The sequence below is a fragment of the Ictalurus punctatus genome, chromosome 1 (assembly GCF_001660625.3).
Source record: "Ictalurus punctatus breed USDA103 chromosome 1, Coco_2.0, whole genome shotgun sequence".
NCBI lineage: Eukaryota > Metazoa > Chordata > Actinopteri > Siluriformes > Ictaluridae > Ictalurus > Ictalurus punctatus.
Genome location: NC_030416.2, coordinates 20,568,796 through 20,591,320, shown reverse-complemented (window position 1 = coordinate 20,591,320; position 22,525 = coordinate 20,568,796). Strand labels below are relative to the sequence as shown.

Below are 22,525 nucleotides of genomic sequence, written 5' to 3'. Positions count from 1 at the left end.
GTTTTTGACCGGGAACGAGGGACATGCAAAAGAAACCTATCAGAATATCTTAGACATCTGTTTGATGAATGTGGATTAAGAAGATCTACAAGATACGAAGGAGCTTGATTATTAAGAGTTTTAAAAACAAACTTCAGAACCTTAAACTGAATCCTAAAACGGACTGGGAGACAGTGAAGCGATGCTAAAATTGGGGTGACACGATCAAACTTCTTTGCCCTGGTCAACAGTCTTGCAGCTGCATTCTGAACCATCTGAAGATGAGCCAGAGATGACTGAGGAAGACCCAAGTATAATGAATTACAGTAATCTAAGCGAGAAGTAATAAAAGCATGAATAACCTTCTCCAAATCCTGGAAAGACAAAAATGTTTTGAGTTTTGAAATAATCTGTAGTTGATAAAAACTAGTCTTAACAACCAAATTTATCTGCTTGATTAAGCATAATTCTGAGTCCAGAATGAAGCCAAGATTCCGAACCTGGGAAGAAATTGAGGGAAAGTGTTTATGGAGCTCGTTAATGAGACCATCTCTCAATCTCAGGGGGCCAAAAACAATTATTTCAGTTTTGTCTTCATTAAGTCGGAGGAAATTATTTGTTAACCATTTTTTTAATGTCATCCAGACAGTCCAACAATGGCTGAATGGAGTCACCAGCTTTCAAAGGAATGTACAACTAGGTATCATCAGCATATAAATGAAAAGAGACATTGTGAGCCCTAATAATATTCCCCAACGGCCGCATATATAAATTAAAAAGAAGTGGGCCCAAAATAGAGCCTTGAGGAACACCACTAATAATAGGACTAGAAGAAGAGCAGAAATTACCCAACGCTACCGAGAAAGACCTGTCCTTAAGATATGAGCTGAGCCATTGTAGGGCAGTGCCCTTGATACCAAACAGATGCTCCAAGCACCAGAGAAGTGTGTAATGGTCTACAGTATCAAAGGCAGCTGTAAGATCTAGTAGCATCAACACAGTATTTTTACCAGCATCCACTGTTATTAAAATGTCATTGGACACTTTTAACAAAGCAGACTCCGTGCTATGAAAAGCAGTGAAACCAGATTGTAAAGGTTAAAATAACATAGCGGAGATTAAAAACAGGAGCAATTGAGATTGTACTACTTTCTCTATCAGCTTTGACAGAAATGGTAGCTTAGAGACAGGCCGATAATTATTAAGGCAACGTTCATCCAAACCCTGTTTCTTAAACAAAGGTTGAACAATAGCATGCTTAAAACAATTTGGGACCACCCCTGCATCCAAAGAAGAATTTATCAACACTTGGATACCGGGGCCAATTTCAGAAAAGGTTGCTTTTATAAGCACAACGGGTACAACATCAAGTGGCGTGGATGATAGTTTCATCTGGTTAACCAGATCACACAGTTCCTTTAGAGAAAGGAACTGTGTCAGGAACAGCACCCTCCTACCTCAACTCTCTCCTGAAGGCCTACGTTCCCTCTCGCAATCTGCGATCGATTAGCGACCGACGTTTAGCAGTTCCAACTCAGTGTGGCGCTAGGTCCCTTTCCAAAACCTTCACACTAACTGTTCCTCAGTGGTGGAATGCACTTCCAATATCAATCCGGACCGCAGAATCTCTCACCATCTTCAAAAAACAACTAAAGACCCACCTCTTCAATGAACACCTAACAAACTCATAATGAAAAAAAAAAAATAAAAAAAAAAAATTGCACTTACACCTCTACTCTGCACTTTGCTTCTTCTGGAATTCAATTAATGGATCTCGTATGGTAGCACTTATTGTATTGTTCTCTGCTTGATATCGCTTTGCTTGTATCTTTCTCATTTGTAAGTCGCTTTGGATAAAAGCGTCTGCTAAGTGAATAAATGTAAATGTAAATGTAGAAACATGTTCAAATTGATCCGGTAAAGCCAGTGAATTTGGGGACACGTCTGATAAATGCAAAGTGAAGGAAGAACGAATAGTAATTACTTTATCAGCAAAAAATTTTAAAAACTTCTCACAAAGTTCAGCCAAGGGTTCCCCATGGAATTGGCAACTTGGATTAATAATTGAATTTATCGTGGTGAATAAGATTTTGGTCTATGACAGTGTGTAGCAATTAAGTCAGAGAAATACCTAGACCTAGCTGATTTTGCTGCACTCTGAAACTTAAACAAACAATCTTGCTTCCATCAAAAAAAATGCTTCCATCTCCGCTCAGCTCTACGACAAGCCTGTCTGAGAGAACAAGTATTATCATCGAGCCAGTAATAAGATTTACGATTTGGTTGCTTCAGCTTAAAAGGGGCAATGGAGTCTAAAATATTGGAGCAAAATGTTTAAAATAAGGCAATCAAATCATCAGGGCCAGAAGAAGACTCTGCAGCACTCAAGATAGATGTTTCAACAGCATTAGCTAGAAAACTTTCTCTAAACTGAGAGGCAGTGAGTGAATTAATACAACGAGAATAATCTCCTGAAGGCCTAGTCATAACGGCAGAGCTGGCAGCAGGGACATTAAAAACAATGGGCTTGTGATCAGAGAAGGAAGCATCTTCAATATTAACATTATCAACAGCGGTTCCATATGACAATATAAGTTCTAGTGTATGACCAAGGACATGAGTTGCCTGATTTATGTGTTGAATAAAACCAAAGGAATCCAAGATATTACAAAATTCAGTAACCAAGGGTGGACCAGGGCAGCAGACATGCACATTAAAATCACCCAATAATAACAAACGATCATACAACGGAACAATAGAAGATAAAAAAAAAAAAAAATCACTTAAAAAGGCATTGTCCGGGTTAGGTGGCCTATAGATCAAAGCACAGAATAGCATGGAAGAGGTTGACTCTAACACAACACACTGTACCTCAAAGGATGAGTAACTCCCAACAGAAACTCTCCGAATGTTCAGTGACTGTTTAAAAACCATAGCAACCCCACCACCCTTACCAGAAGGCCTTGGAGTACTAATAAAACAACAGTTCGGTGGACAGAGTTCCTCGAAGACGGTTGACTCACCAGGACTAACCCAGGTCTCCGTCAGGAATAAAATATCCAGGTTATGTCTGGTAGAAAAGTCATTTAAAATGGAAGTTTTGTTGCACAAGGACCTAGCATTAACCAGGGCCATCTTCATAGTAGACTGAGGTAGCGAGGTCCGATCCGGTGAAACGAATTCCAGTTGTCAGACATTTAAACAGATCACTCTTCTCTGACGAATCCGTAATCGTGGAGGAGCAGAACAATTAGACGAATGTAGGAAGTCCGGGAAAATAGCCAAATGAAAAACATATCTGTTATCCCATGACTGTCGTGTCAAGTGGAGCCCTTCCAAGCTTAAGGGAAACTCAATCGATTGTATGGAGGAAGCGATTGTCCGTCTGATTCTCACCCGAACACCAGCACAATTCCTTCTCTTCCTGTGGTGCTTCCTTAGAGGAGGAAAGCAGCAAGGTAGCCGGCGAGTGCACTCCACCGCGGGTCAGCTGGACGAGGATTGAAAACGAGAATACAGAGTAGGACAACATCGCAGATGAGCTCCCATATGGCTTCTGATGTTAAGCAAAGCTTGACGATTGTAGGTCAATACTGAATCTACATGATACCAGTGTGACACGATACACAGTAAAAACAGCAGAGATGCCAGACGAACAGACAAAACAGATAGAACAAACTGTAATAGACGGGAAAGATAACAGAAACGGCATGCCGACAGGTACATTGGCGCCATCTTGGAAATAATCACCCGGGAGGCCCGAGAGTAGTGAGTTGCAGTAGTCTAGTTTTTAGATAACAAGAGCCTGGACTAGTATCTGTGTATCCTGTTTGGTGAGGTAGGGTCTGATTTTCTTGATGTTGTACAGGATGAACCTACAGGACCGTGCAGTTGAGATGTGGTCTGTAAAGGTCAAGCTGTCATCGAGAATCACCCCAAGGTTCCTGCCCGTCCTGGTTGGCTTGAGTGTGGTTGATCCGAGCTGTACAGTGAGGTTGTGGTTGATTGAGGGACAGGCTGGGATGACGAGAAGCTCAGATTTTGCCAGGTTGAGCTTAAGGTGGTGTTCCCTGGCTGGAAGGACAAATAGAGCTGGTGTCATCAGCATAGCAATGGTATGAGAAGCCATGAGACTCAATAACCTGCCCCAGAGATGTAGTGTAGATAGAAAAGAGCAGTGGACCCAGAACTGACCCCCGTGGAACGCCAGTTGTGAGTTGCTGAGTTTTAGAAATACCTCCCCTCCATGATACCTTGAAGGATCTGTCTGAGAGATAGGATTCCACCCAGCGCACTACAGACATTTTGGAAATTCCAATCAGCCTACAACGCATGTCTTGAGACTGGGGAGGAAACCAGAGTACCTGGAGGAAACTCTCAAAGCATAGAGAGGACATGCAAGCTCTGCACACACAGGACGGTGGCAGGAATCGATCCCCCAACTGCAGAGGTGCGAGGCAAATGTGCTAACCACTTGCTAGCTAGTGTGTCACCCCTATTGTATTATATGTCCCAATTTCTGTGACATCTTGAAAATGATTCATTGTGAACCTCTGTGTATAATGTGAACTAACTTTATATTAATTTTGTTACAATAGTACATCTTATGTATCACACGCACGCGCGCGCGTATCTCTCTCTCTCTCTCACTCTCTCTCTCACACTCACACACACACACACACACACACACACACACACACACACACTATATGGACAAAAGTAAGTGGAAAGGCTTTTCACCGGACATTTTAGAGCATTTTTCTGACAGGCTAAATGCCCGACACGTCAGGGGGCGCTACAGACGCTCAATCTAACAATCTGCCTGGAATTCAACCGAAGAAGAAGTGCTGGCAGGAGAATCTACCCATAGTGCCATGCAGCTTTAGGAATGAATGATGGCAAAAAATACACTAGCAAATATTCCAAATTTTGATTGTCCTTCGTGGTAAGGAGTGTTATTTTTCTTACTTATTTTTGACAGTGTCGTTAATTGTTTACTATTTTTGTCAAAAGATTAATTTAGCATGTTAGCTTTCGAAGTATTTTGCATATCTAGCTAGCATGCTGCTGGTAAAGGTTAGCCAGCTAGCAAGGGAGATGTGTAAGTTTGTAAATAATTTTAAAAGCATTTCAGTAAAAGAAGCCTCTGGACAAACTGTTATGCGTGGTTAATAATAATGCTCGAGACTGCAAACATGATTAGTTTTCTGACCGCGTCTGTTTAATTAGCAGCGCGGTTAGCTGGAGCGCTAGTTATTATAACTGTGATCATTTTGCTCTTTCTGTCCGACACCCAATTGTCACGATGATTGTTAAGCACCTTAACAAAAACCAATACAAACCTGGTTCAATAAAAAGCAGTTTAATTTTTATTGATATATCTATATATCATCAGTGTCTACAACTTTGGTTATATGCTACTACAATAACACAAAGAAAAACAACAACGGCTTTACTTTAACTGTCCAGCAAAATTTCTCGTTAAACACATTGGCGCTTTTAGTATCTAGATTTATCCGGTTTCCCTTGCAATGTTCAGGACTGCAGCTAAACTTTGGAGAAGGATCATATTTGTGTGTGTGTGTGTGTGTGTGTGTGTGTGTGTGTGTGTGTGTGTGTGTGTGTGTGTGTGTAGGGCAGGTAAACCTCCACCAGGGCTGCATTTGGACGTGGTAAAAGGAGACAAACTGATTGAGGTGGGCAATCCTATTTATCCTAATGGTGCTTTAATCTTTCCTAGGCCTGCAACTAACGGTTATTTTGATAAACGATTAATCCGTCGATTATTTCTATGAATAATTGATTAGTTGTATTAAAAAGCTAATTTTTATTTTCTGTCTTTTTCACATTCCTCACAATGTTGTTCTTCAAACATTGTGCAAATTGAAGGCTAGGAAAAGGTATTAAATGTATCTGTGGGGTATGCTACACATTGTGCAAAGGATTTTTAAAAAAATATTAACTTTATATTTTGAAAACAAAAAAAAACCAACTGATTGAAAGTTTTAAAGCAGACGTTAAATCACTGTATTAAAATGCTAAAAGAGAAACAAAAGCACAAACCAAGTGTTAACTGCTAAGAAGTTGAATGTTCTGCAGTAACACACATTCACTCATCTGAACACAGCAACGTTACTTTATTCTGTAAATGTATGACATTTCTTACATTTATATACAATCACATGTTATAACCATTATAGTTACTGCGCTCATAAAAAAAAACAATTATTTTTGTTTCTAAATATAGCCTCGAACAACATATTTGATCAAAATGAATATTTTAGAGTTATTGCGCTTCCTTTCTTTTGCGCTGTTAGATTGATGCACTTGCGTGGACTTGTGCTCATTCAGTGAAGTTTAATGGAGACTCACTCACTGTTAGGACAAGACTTTATGTAAAATGGAAATACTGGCATGAATTTCTAACATTTACAGATAAGTATATAATGGGAAAAATGTAATTTCTGCGCTGAAGAAAACGTGTCTGGAACACATTAAACAGCACACACATCTGTCGCAGCATCTGACACAGCAAGCCACATTAATACACTTATTAATACAGTTTGTTTGAAGCACTTAATATAAAACATTCTCATGTTTTGGACAACCTGGATCGTGCACTTTTCCCGGAGCAGCTCACTCTGTGACCTCCGCTGTATCTCAGATGTGTTTTATTCATAGAAATGCGTTTTCACCATTGTGAAGTGATGTCACTGTGGATAACCCCCATCAGTGACGTCACAGACCCAACTAATCCATAATGAAATTTGTTGCCGATTATTTTAATTATAGATTATTATCGGTTTTGCCGATTAGTTGTTGCGGCCCTAATATTTACCTACATCCATTTTTCAGAACGTGTTCCACAGTATCATATGGCATTTGTGCATTTCTTCAGATGATAAAACTGATATGTATGCACTAGATACTAACCTGACTGTCTGCTGCCCAGTAGTTTTTGTACTGGTGCACTTCAGTGGCTGTCAGGTCCAGAATGGTGCTATAAAAACATGAGCCCTGAGATTTAAGCACTGAGAGGGAAGTCACCTCAGATGTTATTACTCAGGGACACACACATGCGAATTTGGATTTGATTTAAACCGGTGGTCTTCACAAAGGGGTTTTGAGACACCAAGGGGTCTGTGGTTTGTTTGTTTGTTTATTTTTAAAAAGTTACTTTTCAAAAGTGCTGGAAACCACAGCCCACCAACATCTAACTTATATTTATACTTATTTATTACTTTCAACTTAACTTGACTTTCCACTTTATTTATTTATTAATTTTTATTTGTCCCTGAGGGAGAATTGGTGTTATGGCAAGACATACACATGATCTTAGCGAAAAGGCAGAGAAGCGGCAAGACATACATACATACATACATAGTCATGTGGAAAAATAAGTACAACCCATGAAATTTATTGATTGATTGATTGATTGATTGATTGATTTATTTGGACAAGCAAACATTTGGTACTCTTTGAAACAGTGCCTATTGATAAAGATGATACACTATCAAATGACACATACAATTGACATTTTGTAGTAATTGTCACATTTTAAATAATTTAAAAAAAAACAGGCCAGTCACATGGAAAAAAGTAAGTACACCCCTACATTTACCCACACCTTCAAATCCATAAAATTAGAATCAGGTGTTGAAGACTGGGTGCCAGTGATTAGAACCTGCTTAGGGAGTGCAGGTGGAACCTGTCTTATTTAAACCCCTCTCATATCTAGTGTCTGGTGTTCCCTTTGCTATTGAGGTGTGTGGTGTGGTACCCTAATTTCTCCATCTGGGGATTAATAAAGTCTCATCTTATCATTCCAAGGTCTAAAGAGTTATGTAAGGCCTTCAGAAAAAAAGGTTGTAGATGCCTGTGAGTCTGGCAAGGGATTTAAAAAATTTCCATATTATTTGAAATCATTCAATCATCATTCCACTGTAAAGAAAATAATCTACAAATTTCACAGATTTCAAACGACTACCATTTTGTAGCAGCAAATTCTGCAAATGAGCAGACTGTCTGATGCAAAAAGATCCTAAAATTTAATCACAGGATCTACAAGAAAGTCTCGCAACTGTTGGTGTCAAAGTGCATGCTTCTACAATCAGAAAGAGAGTGCACAAATTTGACCTGCATGGTAGGCATGCCAAGAAAAAGCGTTTGCAAGACTACAGTTTGCCAATGAACTTGTAGGAATAATGTGCTCTGGACAGACGAATCAAAGATAGAGTTGTTTGTCCACAGTAACAGCAGACATGTTTGGTGCAGACCAAAGACAGCATTTCAGGAGAAGCACCTCATACCAACTGTGAAGCACAGTGGTGGAAATGTTATGGTTTGTGGTTGCTTTGCTGCCTCAGGGATTGGACAGCTTGCATTCACTGATTCAACTATGAATTCAAAGAGTGCTTGAAGATAATGTGATCTGTCCAAAAGTTGAACTGAAAGTGGAACTTTCAACAGGATAATGATCCTAAGCTAGCAAATCCACCAGGGAATGTCTCAAAAAGAAGAAATGGAGGGTTATGGAATGGCCAAGTCAAAGCCTAGATTTGACTCCCATTGAAATGTTGTGGGGTTATCTGAAACGTGCAGTACATGGGGGGGAACCCTCAAACATCTTGCAACTGAAAGAATATTGCATGGAAGACAAAAATTCCAGCAACCCTGGTGGACAATTATACAAAACGCCTACAAGAAGTTATTTCTAAAAGGGGCAATGCTAGCTTCTGAGGCCAAGGGTGTACTTACTTTTTCCACAGAAGAATGATAAAAAAAAAAGATAATTATCCTTGTGGTTTTATTTAAGTATATCAACTTAATAGGCACTGTTTCAAAGATCATCAAATGTTTGCTTGTCAAATTATGTCAAAAGCCAACAATTTCCATGGGGTGTACTTATTTTTCACATAACTGTACATATACACATACAGGACAATAAAATACAAAACACCAAAATAAAGTAAAATAAAATGTTATTGAGTTCTTATAGTTATTAGTCCATTTGACTGGAATTTAATGGGTTTAATCCAAACCTCAATAACTGAAAAAACCTGGGGCACATTTGCCTCGCACCTCTGGGGTTGTGAGATCGGATCCCACCTCCGCCCTTTGTGTGTGGAGTTTGCATGTTCTCCCTGTGCCTTGGGTACTCCGGTTTCTTCCCCTAGTCCAGTGACATGTACTGTAGGCTCAGTATCATTTCTACATTGTCAGTTTTGTGTGTGTGATTGTCCCTTGCTATGGGTTGGCACCCTGTCCAGAGTGTCCCACGCTTTGTACCCTGAGTTCCCTGGGATAGGGTCCAGGCTCCCTTTGACCCTGTGTAGGGTATGCGGTACAGAAGATGGTATTGTACACATTTAAATAATTAACCTAATATTTAAATAGTTGGATTATATTCAGAGGAGTCTGTGAAGTTTACTTTATAGTTAAAGGGGTCCTTGACTGAAAAAGTTGGAGAGCCACTTCTTTAAACTGCATCAGTAATATTCCAAAATATGCTAAAGAGTGACGTTTTCAAGGATATTGTCATGTTTATGGATGAACCGATGTAAAAAAAAAAAAAATTTAATGTCTGAAGTGATTGAACTAATTTTCTGATCCATTCCACTGATGCACTTTGACATAATGGTGACACTGATCATGCACGTGAATAAAAGACAAATGAAAGTTTATTTCACCATCATATTTGTAATGTTTACAGAAGGTTGCTGAGAGTCAGCTCTATTACACAGAGGATGTCTAGTTTAGTTTAGAACTTAATTTGTCACAAAGTGAATGCTTGAAAACATGCTACCTACATATTTGGTGTCTTTGCAGAAACTGATCATCGATGAAAAAAAGTTCTACTTGTTTGGGAGAAACCCAGACCTTTGTGACTTCACAATTGATCATCAGTCATGTTCTCGTGTCCATGCTGCGCTTGTCTACCACAAACACCTCAAGAGGCTTTTTCTCATTGACCTCAACAGCAGTAAGTTACAGGCTACAGAAGCAACTAGTATCCAGTCAAACCATGACGAGTTAAAAAGGTTTGAAATTGTAATACTATACTTATGATGCTTCTTTTGTTTACATACCCAACAGCACATGGCACGTTTCTTGGACACATTCGTCTTGAGCCACATAAACCTCAGCAGGTTCCGATTGACTCTACTATGTCTTTTGGTGCCTCCACACGTGTCTACACCATCCGGGAGAAACCTCAAAGCCAGGCTAATGTGAGTGCAGGAGACAAAACAGGAGATGATGAGGAACTGAAAGGATTGCTGGGTCTTCCAGAGGAGGAGACGGAGCTGGAGGTGTGTATACTGAAGTGGTCCCCCATCATTTTCAAATGTTTTATTTCAGTGTACTCAATAGTATTCTCTTTCATGTTCATGTGTCCTTTGTACTACCATTGATCATGGAAGAACTTGACGGAGTTCAACACTGCACACAACAAGCGCATCTCCACTCTGACTATAGAGGAGGGCAATCTGGATATTCAGAGACCCAAGAGGAGAAGGAAAAGTTCCAGAGTGAGCTTCACTGAGGATGAGGAGATTATCAATCCAGGCAAGCATAATTTTCCCTTCACTATCCCTATTATTCCTTTTCTTTGTTTACTTGAAATGTTTCCTTTTTCAGTGTTTAAAAATTATCGCACATATATAGACTTAATTACACTTTTTTTTTTCTTTACACAGAGGATGTTGACCCCTCTGTTGGACGCTTCCGAAACATGGTGCAGACTGCTGTTGTTCCTTTAAAGGTAAAGATGGTTCTGTATTTAGCCTGTTGTGGCTTGTGCAATGATATGTCAGGAATAAATCATAGTTGAGCGGGTTGTCCATTAATCGTAGGGTTGGTGGTTCGATTGCCAGCCCACATGACTCCACATGCTGAAGTGTCCTTGGGCAAGACACTGAACCCCAAGATGCTCCCCATAGCAAGCTAGCGCCTTGCATGGCAGCTCTGCTACCATTGGGGTGTGTGTGTGAGAATGGGTGAATGAGACACAGTGTAAAGCGCTTTGTAGAACTGCTAAGGATAAAAAAGCACTATACAAGTGCAGACCATTTACCAAAAAAACATTGTCGGAGCATGCTGTTGTAGGAAAATAAGTAATTCAAGGATGGTGTGATGCCTGACTTGAAGGAACATTATTGCTACGAAGTTGATTAATTTCCAAGCACAGCATGTCCTGTAGTCGTTCAACATAACAGCAATTTGCAACGATTACAATTTAAAAAATTTATCCTACTGCACACTTTTTAAACATTTATAGTTATGATTTAATGTTTTGGAACTTCAGCAAAACAACTCAGATCCTGTTATTTGTTATAGCAGCTATAAAAAGCTGTCTCCATTGATAAGTTTATAAGACAAAAATGTGGCTGCTATGAGTGGTGCAACAGAAGAGTATTCGCCCTATCATCAAGAGTTTGAATACTGACGATACCACAGCCATCTGTGCCCTGAAGTCCAAGAGTAAAAAATTGGCTGTGCTCTCACCTGTGAATCACAGTGACACTCGTGACAGTTATGCCAATCATGGTAGCTGGTGCATTCAAGCATGTGGAAGATAGGGGATTAATGGGAGGGGTGGGAATTGGCCGAGACAAAAACATCAAGAGAAAACATTACATATCAAGTTATTGAGAAGTACTACAACACTGCTGTCCTTACCAACAAGGTAATTATAAATAAAAAATATTGCATCCATCTAATAAAATTTTTCCCTCTTGCTCCAGAAGAAAAAAATGGAGAGTGGCAATGTTTTAGGGATTGAGGACACAGTCACACATCATGCACACAGTTTTCCCTTGAAAGGTGGGCTCTATGGAGATCTCCCACCCGCTGGCCACGAGGCTCATGCTGCAGGGGGCACCATGCTGGGTGGACTCCCTCTACCAAACCCTGCTCCAGAGGTGGACTTAGCCCCAGAGGCTCCACTGCCACCTATTACACTCAATCCCACTCCTGTCTCAGGCCCCTATGCTCCAGAGGGGCTCAGTGAACCACGCAAGAAGAAATATGCAAAGGAGGCATGGCCTGGCAAAAAGCCCACTCCATCTTTACTTCTCTAGCTGCTGGTAAACCTGGACAGTCTCTTGCCAGTGGAGCTACTCATGATTTTATAGATAGATTGTGATTTTTACTTATTTTCCTCTTTATACCAGTGGCTTAAAAGACATTCCATTGATGCAAGGCTCTAGAAAGTAAAAACAATTCTATGAAATTAGTATTCAACGCATGCCATTGGAAGTGATTCTTCAAACATTCTCTGTAATGCTCAACTTTAGTCGCTAGATGGCAGCACGACCCTACGAGACAATGAATTACGTTTTTTTTTTTTTTTTTAAAGAACTTTACAATAATGCCCCCTCCTGCTGAACACCTCAAAAACATTTTTAAAAGAAACTTGCAGAGATATCCTTTGTTTCACATGTAATGTTTTCTGGTATATTTTTGTCTTTTGTATCTCAAAAACAGTCAGTAAACCTTAAAATTATTTTTATTTTGTGTTTCTGATTTTCCCAATGTGCAGCATAAAAAAAAACATGTTGCACATTTTACATCCATTTATTAAAAATAACGATACACTCCTGTCTAATAACTGAAACCACGTTTTTCTAAACGGGTAATTCTGACAAGCATCTCATAACAGGACAGACCTTATTAATGACTATACATTTGACAAGGGTGTTATGTTTAATTAAGCTAACACCTGAATAAAGTGGATAACATAGTAAGACAAAAAGTATAAGGTGTGTTCAGAAAAAAATAAATGCAAGTTAATACAGATGAGAAAGTAATGACAAGAATGAAAAAGAAATAAAAAAATGTGGGGTACTGCGACAGTGCACCAAACGTAAATATAAGTGCTTCTGAAATAGTGTTAGAATTTTTAAATAATCATTTTGTATTCATTAGTTAATTAAAAAGTAGCTCCTGTATATTACTTATTTTTAGAATGAAGGTTTCCTTAACAATATTCAGATATATGCACTTTAGTTATGGAATTGAATTAATGAATCAAGTAAGCAAATTATCATTTAAAATACTTGTATGTTATTCTATACTATTTAAATCTTCTCAAGGTTCATTTTCCACTAGTCTGATCTTAAGGTGTATACCATTGAGAGATCTGAGCACTAGTCGAGGGATCATCTTTGGAGTATGAACTGGATCTTTGATGAGGACATACTTCCTCAATGTCAGAGCCACGACCACTTTCATCTCGTTCAAAGCAAAGTTCTGGCCAATGCAGTTCCTGCAGATAATATATCATAAAAAAAGAATGTACTTGATGAATACCCATGGAAGTGGCAAAAATCTGTTATTTTTAAGAAAGTAGCTAATTAAATGTGGGTTAATATTATTTTTGGATTATGTTATATATATTCACATTCACACTTTAGTAAATACAGTGGGGGAAATAAGTATTGAACGTGTCAACATTTTTTTCAATAAATTAATTTCCAATGAGGCTATTCACATGAAATTTTCACCAGACATCAGTATTAACTCAAGAAATCCAAACATTAAAGTCCATAAATGAAGTTAGTGTAATTAAACAGAATGACACAGAAAAACAGTATTGAACACACTAAGTGAAATTTATTTAATACTTAATGGAGAAGCCTTTGTTTTTAATGACAGCTTCAAGACACTTCCTGAATGAAGAAATTAATGGGCTGCAGTATTCAGGTGTGATTTTGGCCCATTCTTCTAAACATATTGTCTTTATATCTTGTTCAATTGGATTCAAGTCAGCTGGGCCATTCTAACACCTTGATTTTTTTTCTCTGAAACCAATTGAGAGTTTCCTTTGCTGTATGCTTTGGATTGTTGTCTTGCTGGAAGGTCCACCCACCTCTCATCTTCATCATCCTGGTGGATGGCAGCAGATTCTTCTCAAGAATCTTCTGGGAAAGGGCTCCATTCATCGTTCCTTCAATTATATGAAGTCTTCCAGTACCATGTGATGTAAAAACAGCCCCACACCATGATGCTTCCACCTCCAAACTTCAAAGTTGGTATAGTGTTTTTAGGGTGATGTGCAGTGCCATTTCTTCTCCAAACATGTGTAGTATGACAGCCAAAAATTTCAAGTTTGCCCAAAAGTTCAATACTCTACCATTATTTCATAGGCTTGTCCAAATGAGTTGCAGCAAACTTTAAATGAGCTTCGAAATGCCTTTTCTTTAGTAATCTAGTCTTTCAGGGTGAGCGTGAGCAGTGGAGTGTATTGCCTATTGTTTTCTCTGTGACAATGGTGCCTGCTGTGTTTCTGGAGCTCTTTCCAAGTGGTCCTTGGCTCTTGGGATAGTCTACTATTCTTCTGACTCCCTGGTCCTTGCGAGGAGCTCCTGTGCGTGGCCGGTTGATGAAGGAGTGCTGTTGCTTCCTCTTGCAGATAATGGCCCCAATGGTGCTTACTGGATGATTCAGAAGTTTTGAAGTATGTCTGTATCTGATTCCATCAATATATTTTGTAACAATAAGGTTGCAAAGGTCTTGGGATCATTCTTTGCTTTTACCCATCATGAGATGTTTCTTGTGTGACCCCTTGGTAACAAAAAGCCTTTTGATAGACCATTAATGTACTAACCCAGCTGATATTAATTTGCACAAATAGGAGGTATAATTACTTTCTAACTACTTATGCATTTCAGCTGCCTTGCCTTGGAGAACTGCTTTTTCTTAGCATCTTCAATACTTTTTTCCTGTGGCATTCCACTTTACTACACATAACTTTATTTATGGACTTTAATGTTTGGAATTCTTTATATTTGCAGATTTCTTGAGCTAATACTGATGTCTGATAAATTTTATGTGAATAGCCTCATTGGAAATATATTTACTGAAAAAAAATTGGTGTTCAATACTAGTATCATTATTGTGCTTTGCCTTCATATTTCAAGATTATACTTAATGTTTGAGATTTACGCCAATGATTAACTGGCATTAATCATTAAAATCTGTTCGGAGAACTTTTATAACACATTTTTACTCCCAGCTTTCAAAGATTATACCTATACTGTTTATACCTTAACGATTTTTTTCCCCCCAATTTTAAGTAGACTATTAGGACTACTTTTAAAAAACAAAAAAAAAAACAAAACAAAAAAAAAAAAAAAAAAAAAAAAAAAAAAAACACACCTTTGTACATACAGAACAACAATCAGTGTGGATTGTTTTAGATTAAAACTAAACTGTGTATATCTCCTGCAATAAGACAATCAAAACTCACTTTTGCCAACCTCCTGATCTCCAGTCAGAGTTATGTAAAGAACATGGGGAGGAGGGTGAATATTGGATATTGATCCAAAAGCTACTCAGGGCATGTGAAAGTGGTTGGAGTCAATTATAAAAGCAAATAGTGGGCATGCTTAAAATGTTCATCACATTCAAAAAGTAAAATGTGTGTGTTATTTTCCACCATTAATAACAGCATACGCTACCTCACAATTTTTGTCATTGTGATAATGTGAAACAATACACAGTGAATGTCCTGCTGCTATAAATTTCAAATTTCTTCTTAACTGTGTCCTAGAGATAATCCTTCAGCCATTATCTGAACAGAACACTTGAAACTCTTGGGCATCCAGACATTTTCAAAGGCTTGTGTTAGTACCAAGGGGCTGTTAATTACAGATGAGATTGTGGAACCACCAACTCTCTATTTGAGGAAATCAATAGCTTTCTGTGGATAAGGGCTAAACCAATTGTTCCTTCTTATGTATCTTTTACAAAGATATCACAAGGATACAAACCTTGGTCCAGCTGAGAAAGGCACAAAGGCATGGGGTGATCTCTTAGCAATGTTCTCTGGCAGAAATCTCAATGGATCAAACACCTGTTAAAAAAAATAATAAAATAAATAATAATAATAATAATAATAAACAACAACAACCACCCAATAATTACTCTTTCCCTTTATACACAGAAAATATCACTTTTGATTCTATGTGGTAAAGGAATAAAGGTGTAAATACTTTATCGAGGCTTACAGATGGAAAAAAAAAATTGTAGCAATAAAAGTTGAACCTAAACACTGCTTGTGCACAAGCAGATTCTACAAGAGGTAAGACTGTGTGTTTATACCTTTGGATTCTCCCAAACTGTAGGGTTGTGATGAATTCCATAAATACTGATTCCAATAAGTAGACCTATAGAGAAAAAATAAACATTTTATGGTTCAACTAGTACATACTCTGGGATTATATCTTAGATTTTATTCTATAGTCATGGTGCATGCAGCAGGTCACAGAAAAGCAGACAACTTGGTTAATGTTTCACCAGATTACCTCTAAGGTAAAGGTCATACAAAGTGATACTGAGAACCTTTATTGTGTAATTAAAGTCTCCATAGGGGATTGCATAATAATGTTTCATAAAATTTGTTGAGCCGGACCCAGATGAATCAGGCAGCAATAAAAAGTGAAAATATGATATGGAAGATTAAATGTTCTCTACTTTTAATAAAATGTGATTCTTTGTAGAAATAAAATATACAGTATGAATTATCAATTTGCTTACTGTATGTTACTTATGTTTTCAGTGTGGAGCAATGATATCCACAAAGTAATATTAGTATATGATGCTAGATCATAGCCACTTGCAAACTCATTCTAATCTGTTAAAATGTCTACAATTCTACAGTTCCATAGTTTTAGAACCCATATTATCACAAAGGGAGAAAACGTACCTGCAGGAACAGTTCTTCCATCAGGAAAAGTAATAGGTTGGGACAACTTCCTTCCCATTCCTGGAACAGGAGGGTACATGCGCAGGGATTCCTTAATGCACATTGTGGTATATGGTATTTTACTGAGGTCTTCCCTAAAATCCACACAGTCAAATAAACATACAGGGAAAAAAAAACAGAAATGGGTGCTAGAACAATAGAAATGGAACACAATTTGGTCTGTCTGGGATTGATGAAGTTGCTAATAGGGACAGATGATCAATAAACATAAGCATTTTGCTTATAATAATTAGATGTCTGATGTCTTACTAACGTCATTATATTCATAATGCTAATAACTGTACCACTCGATAGTATCCTTTCCCATCAGCACTTGCTGGATCTCCTCTCTGCACTTCTGCTGATGATCAGGGTTGCAGGCCATGCTGTAGAAGATCCAGGAGATGCCACTGGCAGTAGTGTCGTGTCCCTCAAACATAAAAGTGTCCACCTCTGCTCGGATGGCTTCATCAGACAAACCCTGCTGCTGCTCGTCCTATAAATCAAGAAAAAAAAAAATTTTTGTCTCCGGGTTGTTTTTGTTGTTATTATTATATTCATGAATTATATTTTGTGTACAAAATCTCAAAGTGCTTTACATGTAAAACTTGAGAAGTATTTATGACGACACATTAATGCAAACAATCTACAAATCACTAATAAATACACCAAAAAAAAGTTAGAATATGAAAAGTATGAATTGCTACAAATCATGAAAAGTATATAAGTATATTTAAGATAAAATGCTGCAAAACTAGTATGTTGGGTTTTTTTTTCAATTTACTCATGATTTTCAGCAAAATACATGCATACTGCATCACCAGTGTTTTTCGAAAACTACCTTTACACGGTCGACCATGCACAGAAAGTAATAACTTTTTCTACAGTACATTTTTTACTGTGAACGTAGTTCATAGCATAATTAATTACCTTATTTAATCTGTTGAACTATAAACAAATGACACTGGGAGTAAAGTCTTTACTATTCCATTTAATGAGTATTTAACATAAACCAGTACCCTGCCTGAAAACTCTTAAGCTTAAGCTACAAATGTGTTAATCGTTCCAAATACTTTAAAAGGAGTAGAGGCAAGAAATCACTTTTGCTCTATGCAGTGGCCCACTCCTAACCATTGGAGAATATTTATAGCAGTGTGTATGACTGAGTATGAGGCTTGAGTGTCACATTACATGGCCCAGAACATGAACCCATTCAGTGATGTTTACAGGATTGTTGTGTTTTCAGAGCCAGTCACTGGCTCAACAAAACAGAACAGCATCCCATCAGTAGCCCAGTGTTTTGTTTAAGCACCCCTGTATTGAATGTAGCAAATTAACGTTTGTAGCACATACTATGGTTTCATCATCTACGATGATAAAGAGAAACAAGAATGTAGTGGTGACGACATACACGAGCACATAGAAGGATATCCAGAAAGTCTAAACATCTCTTCTCTGGAACATTATCCTGGTTCTTCTTCTTATTTAAGATTTCTTTTCTCTGTCTTATGACTTCATCTGCAAGGACAAAAGGCCAGATTTTAATAGGTTAAATTAATAGCAGCCTCCAACTGTCTGACCAATTTCACTCGCATATACCTGTATGGCTGTGTGCAATTTTGCATGCGTTTCTGTATCTGTAGCCATGTGGACTCATGTGAAAGACGATGTCATTGTGATATGGAAAGACGCGAAACCGTAAGTTCACCAGGTAGCACAGTTCATACACTGCCTTTATGTATGGGTTGGATCTTCTGAAAGGAGATTGGTTTGATAAATAGAACTTGACTTACATTCATATTAATTACGTTCAGTGAAGTTTTCTGCATTTAACCCACCTCTCTGTCTGACAGTTGCTTTGGCAGCTAAACGCGCACTTCATTATGCTGTCCAGTGTCATCAGACTAACATGCTGAAAAAGTTCAAAGGTCTGCCCTGTTCTTGCATATACTTCCCACTTGTCCTTTGAGAGAGAGTGATTATTCAAAAAACACACTGTTTGCACATATCAAGCAAATAAAAAAGTTTAACTTGCATGTTACAAGTTAACAAATAGCTATCAAATTTAAGATTCACTCACCAGCATAGCTTTAGCTGAATCTGCCATTACGTTCACATAAGGCTTTAGGATTTCATAATGGAATCCTGGTGTGAGGAGTCGTCTGTGGCGAAACCATTTCTGTCCAGCAGTAACAAGTAAACCTTCACCTGAAGAGACAGAATAGCTGTCTGAAGTACAGACACCACTTTTCAAATATTTAAATATTATTTTTTGATGCTGTGGAGGCATTATGTTTTTATGTTGTCCATCTGTGCATCTGTCTGAGATTCTTGTTAGTGCCATATGTCAAGAACAAGTGGTTGAATGTTTGTAGGATTTATATGGAATTATCATTGTAACCAGCAGATGAACTGATTCAAATTGACCCATACAAGGTCAAGGTCACAGCAATATCAAATGGCTGTAATAGTTTTTCTTCAATAGTTTCCTTCCTGTTTGTCACACAGATATGTTACTTACATGTTCATCTTCAGGATTTCGAAGCCCATTTTCTGTATACATGTATCTACAGTTTTTGCCTTTGGTCCATCCGTGTGTCTGTGCATCTGTCCGAGATTCTCGTTAATGCAGTATCTCGAAGTGGGTGAGTGGTTAAACAGGATTTATATGGAATTCTCAGTGTAACCAGCAAATTCACTTAAGTTTTGGAATTGATCCAAACTGGGACAAGGTCACAGAAAGGTCAAATGTAGGAAATAGTTTTTCTTCAATAGCTTCCTTCCTGTTTTGAAGTATATTTTAAGGGTATTTCAGGCATACAAATTAGTAATAAGAAGGACTAGACTTGTTTGCGGTGGAGGCATCCCAATCGATGCAATTAGGCTTGGGTTAACATTTTATTACAGTAACAGTACCTTTACTTCAGCAGTGTTAATGAGTGCGCTACCCATCACTGTTCACAGCTAGTATAACCCCAATTCTGAAAAAGTTGGGACAGTATGGAAAATGCAAAAAAGTAAACAAAAAGAGTCATTTTAAAATTCAATTCACCCTGTACATCGCCTTCTTATTTCAACTTGTCACACATCACTATTAATCCTAAATTGCCCCATCCTAACTTTTTTGGAACACCTTGCATGGCATTTTTCATGCATCAATTTTAAAATAAATGTTTATCTTAAAAAAAAAAAAAAAAAAAAAGCTATGCAGTTGATTAGGTAAAATATCAAATACCTTGTCTTTAAACGTTTTTTGTTTAAATACAAGTCAAAGTATATTTACAAATCACTCCTCTTTTTTATTCACATTTTCCATAATGTCCCAACTTTTTAGGAATTTGGGATGTAGTTGATTACCGTGTAATCCAATTACTGAGTAACTCATAAGCTCTGAATCGCCAGTATTATTAATTTAGTTTGTAGATATACATGTAAAGCTTTGTACAACATTACCTATCCAAGGGATGAGGAATCTATATGCAAAGTCGTCCTTTGGTCCTGTGAAACAAGAAAGCAAAACAGAAGGTCTGTCTGTATACATGGAGTCAATCAAATGACCATAGATAATTTAATTAAGCAATATTGCACAAGCAAGAGAGCTGTTATACTGAATATGAGCATGGCTGTGATTCAGCTGCAGGTAATTAAGGCAATGTTGATATTTGTTATAACAGCATGATTGCTTTTCTTGCAGTTCTCTAATTATAAGAATAGATTAGCTGGACAGAGAGTTGCGTGTGTTGCCATGCCAACACACAGACTGACTTACAGCCTGTAGTAAGTGTAGAAATGGTTTTAATGTAACAAACTACTGCTAGAATTGGAATTTTAGATCACAAACACAGACAAGAGTGATACAAACAGTGAAATGCCCCATTGCTGTTATACTAAAAATCAGCAATCATGGAACACTACTTGTTCAAATTAATTGAATGGAACCATGTTTTGTTGTATAATAAACCATAAATAGTTTGTTATAATTATAGGCAAACAAGATTTTACCTGTTGTTGCCAGAATGGGCTTGACATAAGCTGGGTGATGGACAAAAAGATGTATACTATCTGGGCTAAACTGCATTGGGAAAGCAAAGGGATAATGTTCTCCCCATTTGGGTATCTTCTCCAAATCTGTTCCATCTTGCTTAAACTGCAAAACATGGTCAATCTTAAACAAATATCGACAGCATGAAATTTGAAGCACAGCATTTACATATCCTCTGATAAACTCTAAATAAAAAGAGGTTTCATGGATTTTTGGGATCTACTTGGAACCTTCTATGAAGAAGCAACATTGTTATACACAGAATTCTACATATAATCTTTAAGAATTTTTCTGAAAGAGGGACAGACATAGGAATATTGTAGTGCACCAGATTTCTTTTCTAAGAATACATGCATTGCAAGTTATTCACAATTTACTAGTATATTCAAATAGCTTCAGTATGTTTAACAATGCCACAGCCTAGCATTCAGTTTATTACACAATGTGTTTTCTGTGACAGCACAATCATTTAGGCTAAATGCAAGCAGTATCTCAATAACTGAATAGACAAAGGGTTGAATTTGAGTCTCTGCACAAGAGAAGTAAGGAAGGGATTAAGTTCTGTAATAATAGTTTCCAGTCCACTGTGTGGATTTTGCGTTTGCAAACCATTCAGGTAAGTGAAAGAATCTGTAATATACTATATGATATAAGTCGACAAATACTGTAGTACACGGCTATATTTTCACGAGCATGTTTAAATTTTGACACATTATTCATATTTATGTTACACTCTTTTTTGTTTTGTATTCACTCCTACCTCTGTAACCTAGCTACCTCCTACCTAGAAGTAACTTAATAAACTTAACTGACAAAAGTTTGTATTTGTTCTCCTGAGTCTCTGGGCAAGAGAAGTAAGGGATTATGTTCTGTAATACTATTTTATAGCCCACTGTGTGGCTTTTCTGGTTGCCAACCATTCAAATGACATGAAACAATCTGTAATATACTGTTATACATTTGATATGTCTACATATAAATAAGATTGATATAAGGCTACTGTAGTCCACGGCTATATTTTCACGTGCATGTTTGAATTCTGACACATTATTAATAGTGGTTTAACTCAGTGGTTCCCAAAGTTTTCCAGGGCAAGGCCCCCCAAATGGCATTAACATGGCCTCCCTTTTTCAAGATGTCTTTAAAACACATTAAAAATACAGACTTCTGAATATATCCCGCTTTTTTTATTTATTAATAATTACATCTTGCATCTTTACATTAGATTAGGAATTGATTGTGTGTGTGTGTGTGTGGTTGTCTGAAAGTGAGAAAGAGAAAGTAATGTATTTATTTATTTTTCACATGAAAAATGGCGGCCCCCACTTTGAAAACCACTGGTTTAACTTGCACTCTGTATGCGAAATTGCCATTAAATCTTTTTCAGTCGCCGAAGCGAAACATTTTAGTCTGATTTGAAGCGTTTTGTATTCACTCCTACCTCTGTAACATGTCCGAGAAGCCAGTGGCCAGGAGGTCCAGGAAACTGCTCTAAGGCACGCATCCACCTCTTTCTCTTTATAGACCATTTAATCAGCACCGCTGAAATGTAGATTATACACAAGACTGCGAACACATGATAGAAGTGAAATGTTTCCAAGTTAAACGGTGTTAGTTTCGCGAAATATCTATAGAGCTCCATATTGAGTTACCGCCACCACCCCACTGTTAAATACGTGAGTGAGCGCAGAACACACACACACACACACACACACACACACACACACACACACAGAGAGAGAGACGGGACTAGTGTA

General features: G+C 37.8%; 2 protein-coding genes and 1 non-coding gene across 5 annotated transcripts; 2 read left to right on the top strand and 1 right to left on the bottom strand.

Moving 5' to 3' along the window:
- The first annotated feature begins 4,782 nt into the window (after positions 1-4,782).
- On the top strand, positions 4,783-12,490 carry ppp1r8b (protein phosphatase 1, regulatory subunit 8b). Of its 2 annotated transcripts, none has more exons than XM_053682531.1 (7): positions 4,783-4,924; positions 5,615-5,675; positions 9,808-9,961; positions 10,075-10,289; positions 10,401-10,545; positions 10,677-10,741; positions 11,727-12,490. In XM_053682531.1, the coding sequence occupies exons 1-7, from the start codon at positions 4,872-4,874 to the stop codon at positions 12,057-12,059; spliced, it is 1,026 nt and encodes a 341-aa protein (XP_053538506.1). In that variant the 5' UTR covers positions 4,783-4,871; the 3' UTR covers positions 12,060-12,490. The 2 variants fall into 2 exon arrangements, with proteins under 2 accessions (XP_053538506.1, XP_017330735.1); XM_017475246.3 differs by having other exon boundaries at positions 11,724-12,490.
- LOC124628774 (small Cajal body-specific RNA 1) lies at positions 6,896-7,055 on the top strand. Its single transcript, XR_006983450.1, has one exon. It is a non-coding gene; the product is annotated as a small Cajal body-specific RNA 1 (non-coding RNA).
- On the bottom strand, positions 12,472-22,490 carry LOC108269368 (cytochrome P450 4A6). Of its 2 annotated transcripts, none has more exons than XM_053682525.1 (12): positions 22,210-22,490; positions 20,729-20,873; positions 20,180-20,224; positions 18,807-18,934; positions 18,565-18,689; positions 18,326-18,477; positions 18,138-18,244; positions 17,032-17,222; positions 16,688-16,821; positions 16,084-16,148; positions 15,753-15,835; positions 12,472-13,246 (listed from the first exon to the last, which is right to left on the bottom strand). In XM_053682525.1, exons 1-12 carry the CDS (start codon positions 22,408-22,410, stop codon positions 13,069-13,071), a joined length of 1,554 nt encoding a protein of 517 aa, XP_053538500.1. In that variant the 5' UTR covers positions 22,411-22,490; the 3' UTR covers positions 12,472-13,068. The 2 variants fall into 2 exon arrangements, with proteins under 2 accessions (XP_053538500.1, XP_017330699.2); XM_017475210.3 differs by having other exon boundaries at positions 18,326-18,480; positions 22,210-22,489.
- Positions 22,491-22,525: the final 35 nt, after the last annotated feature.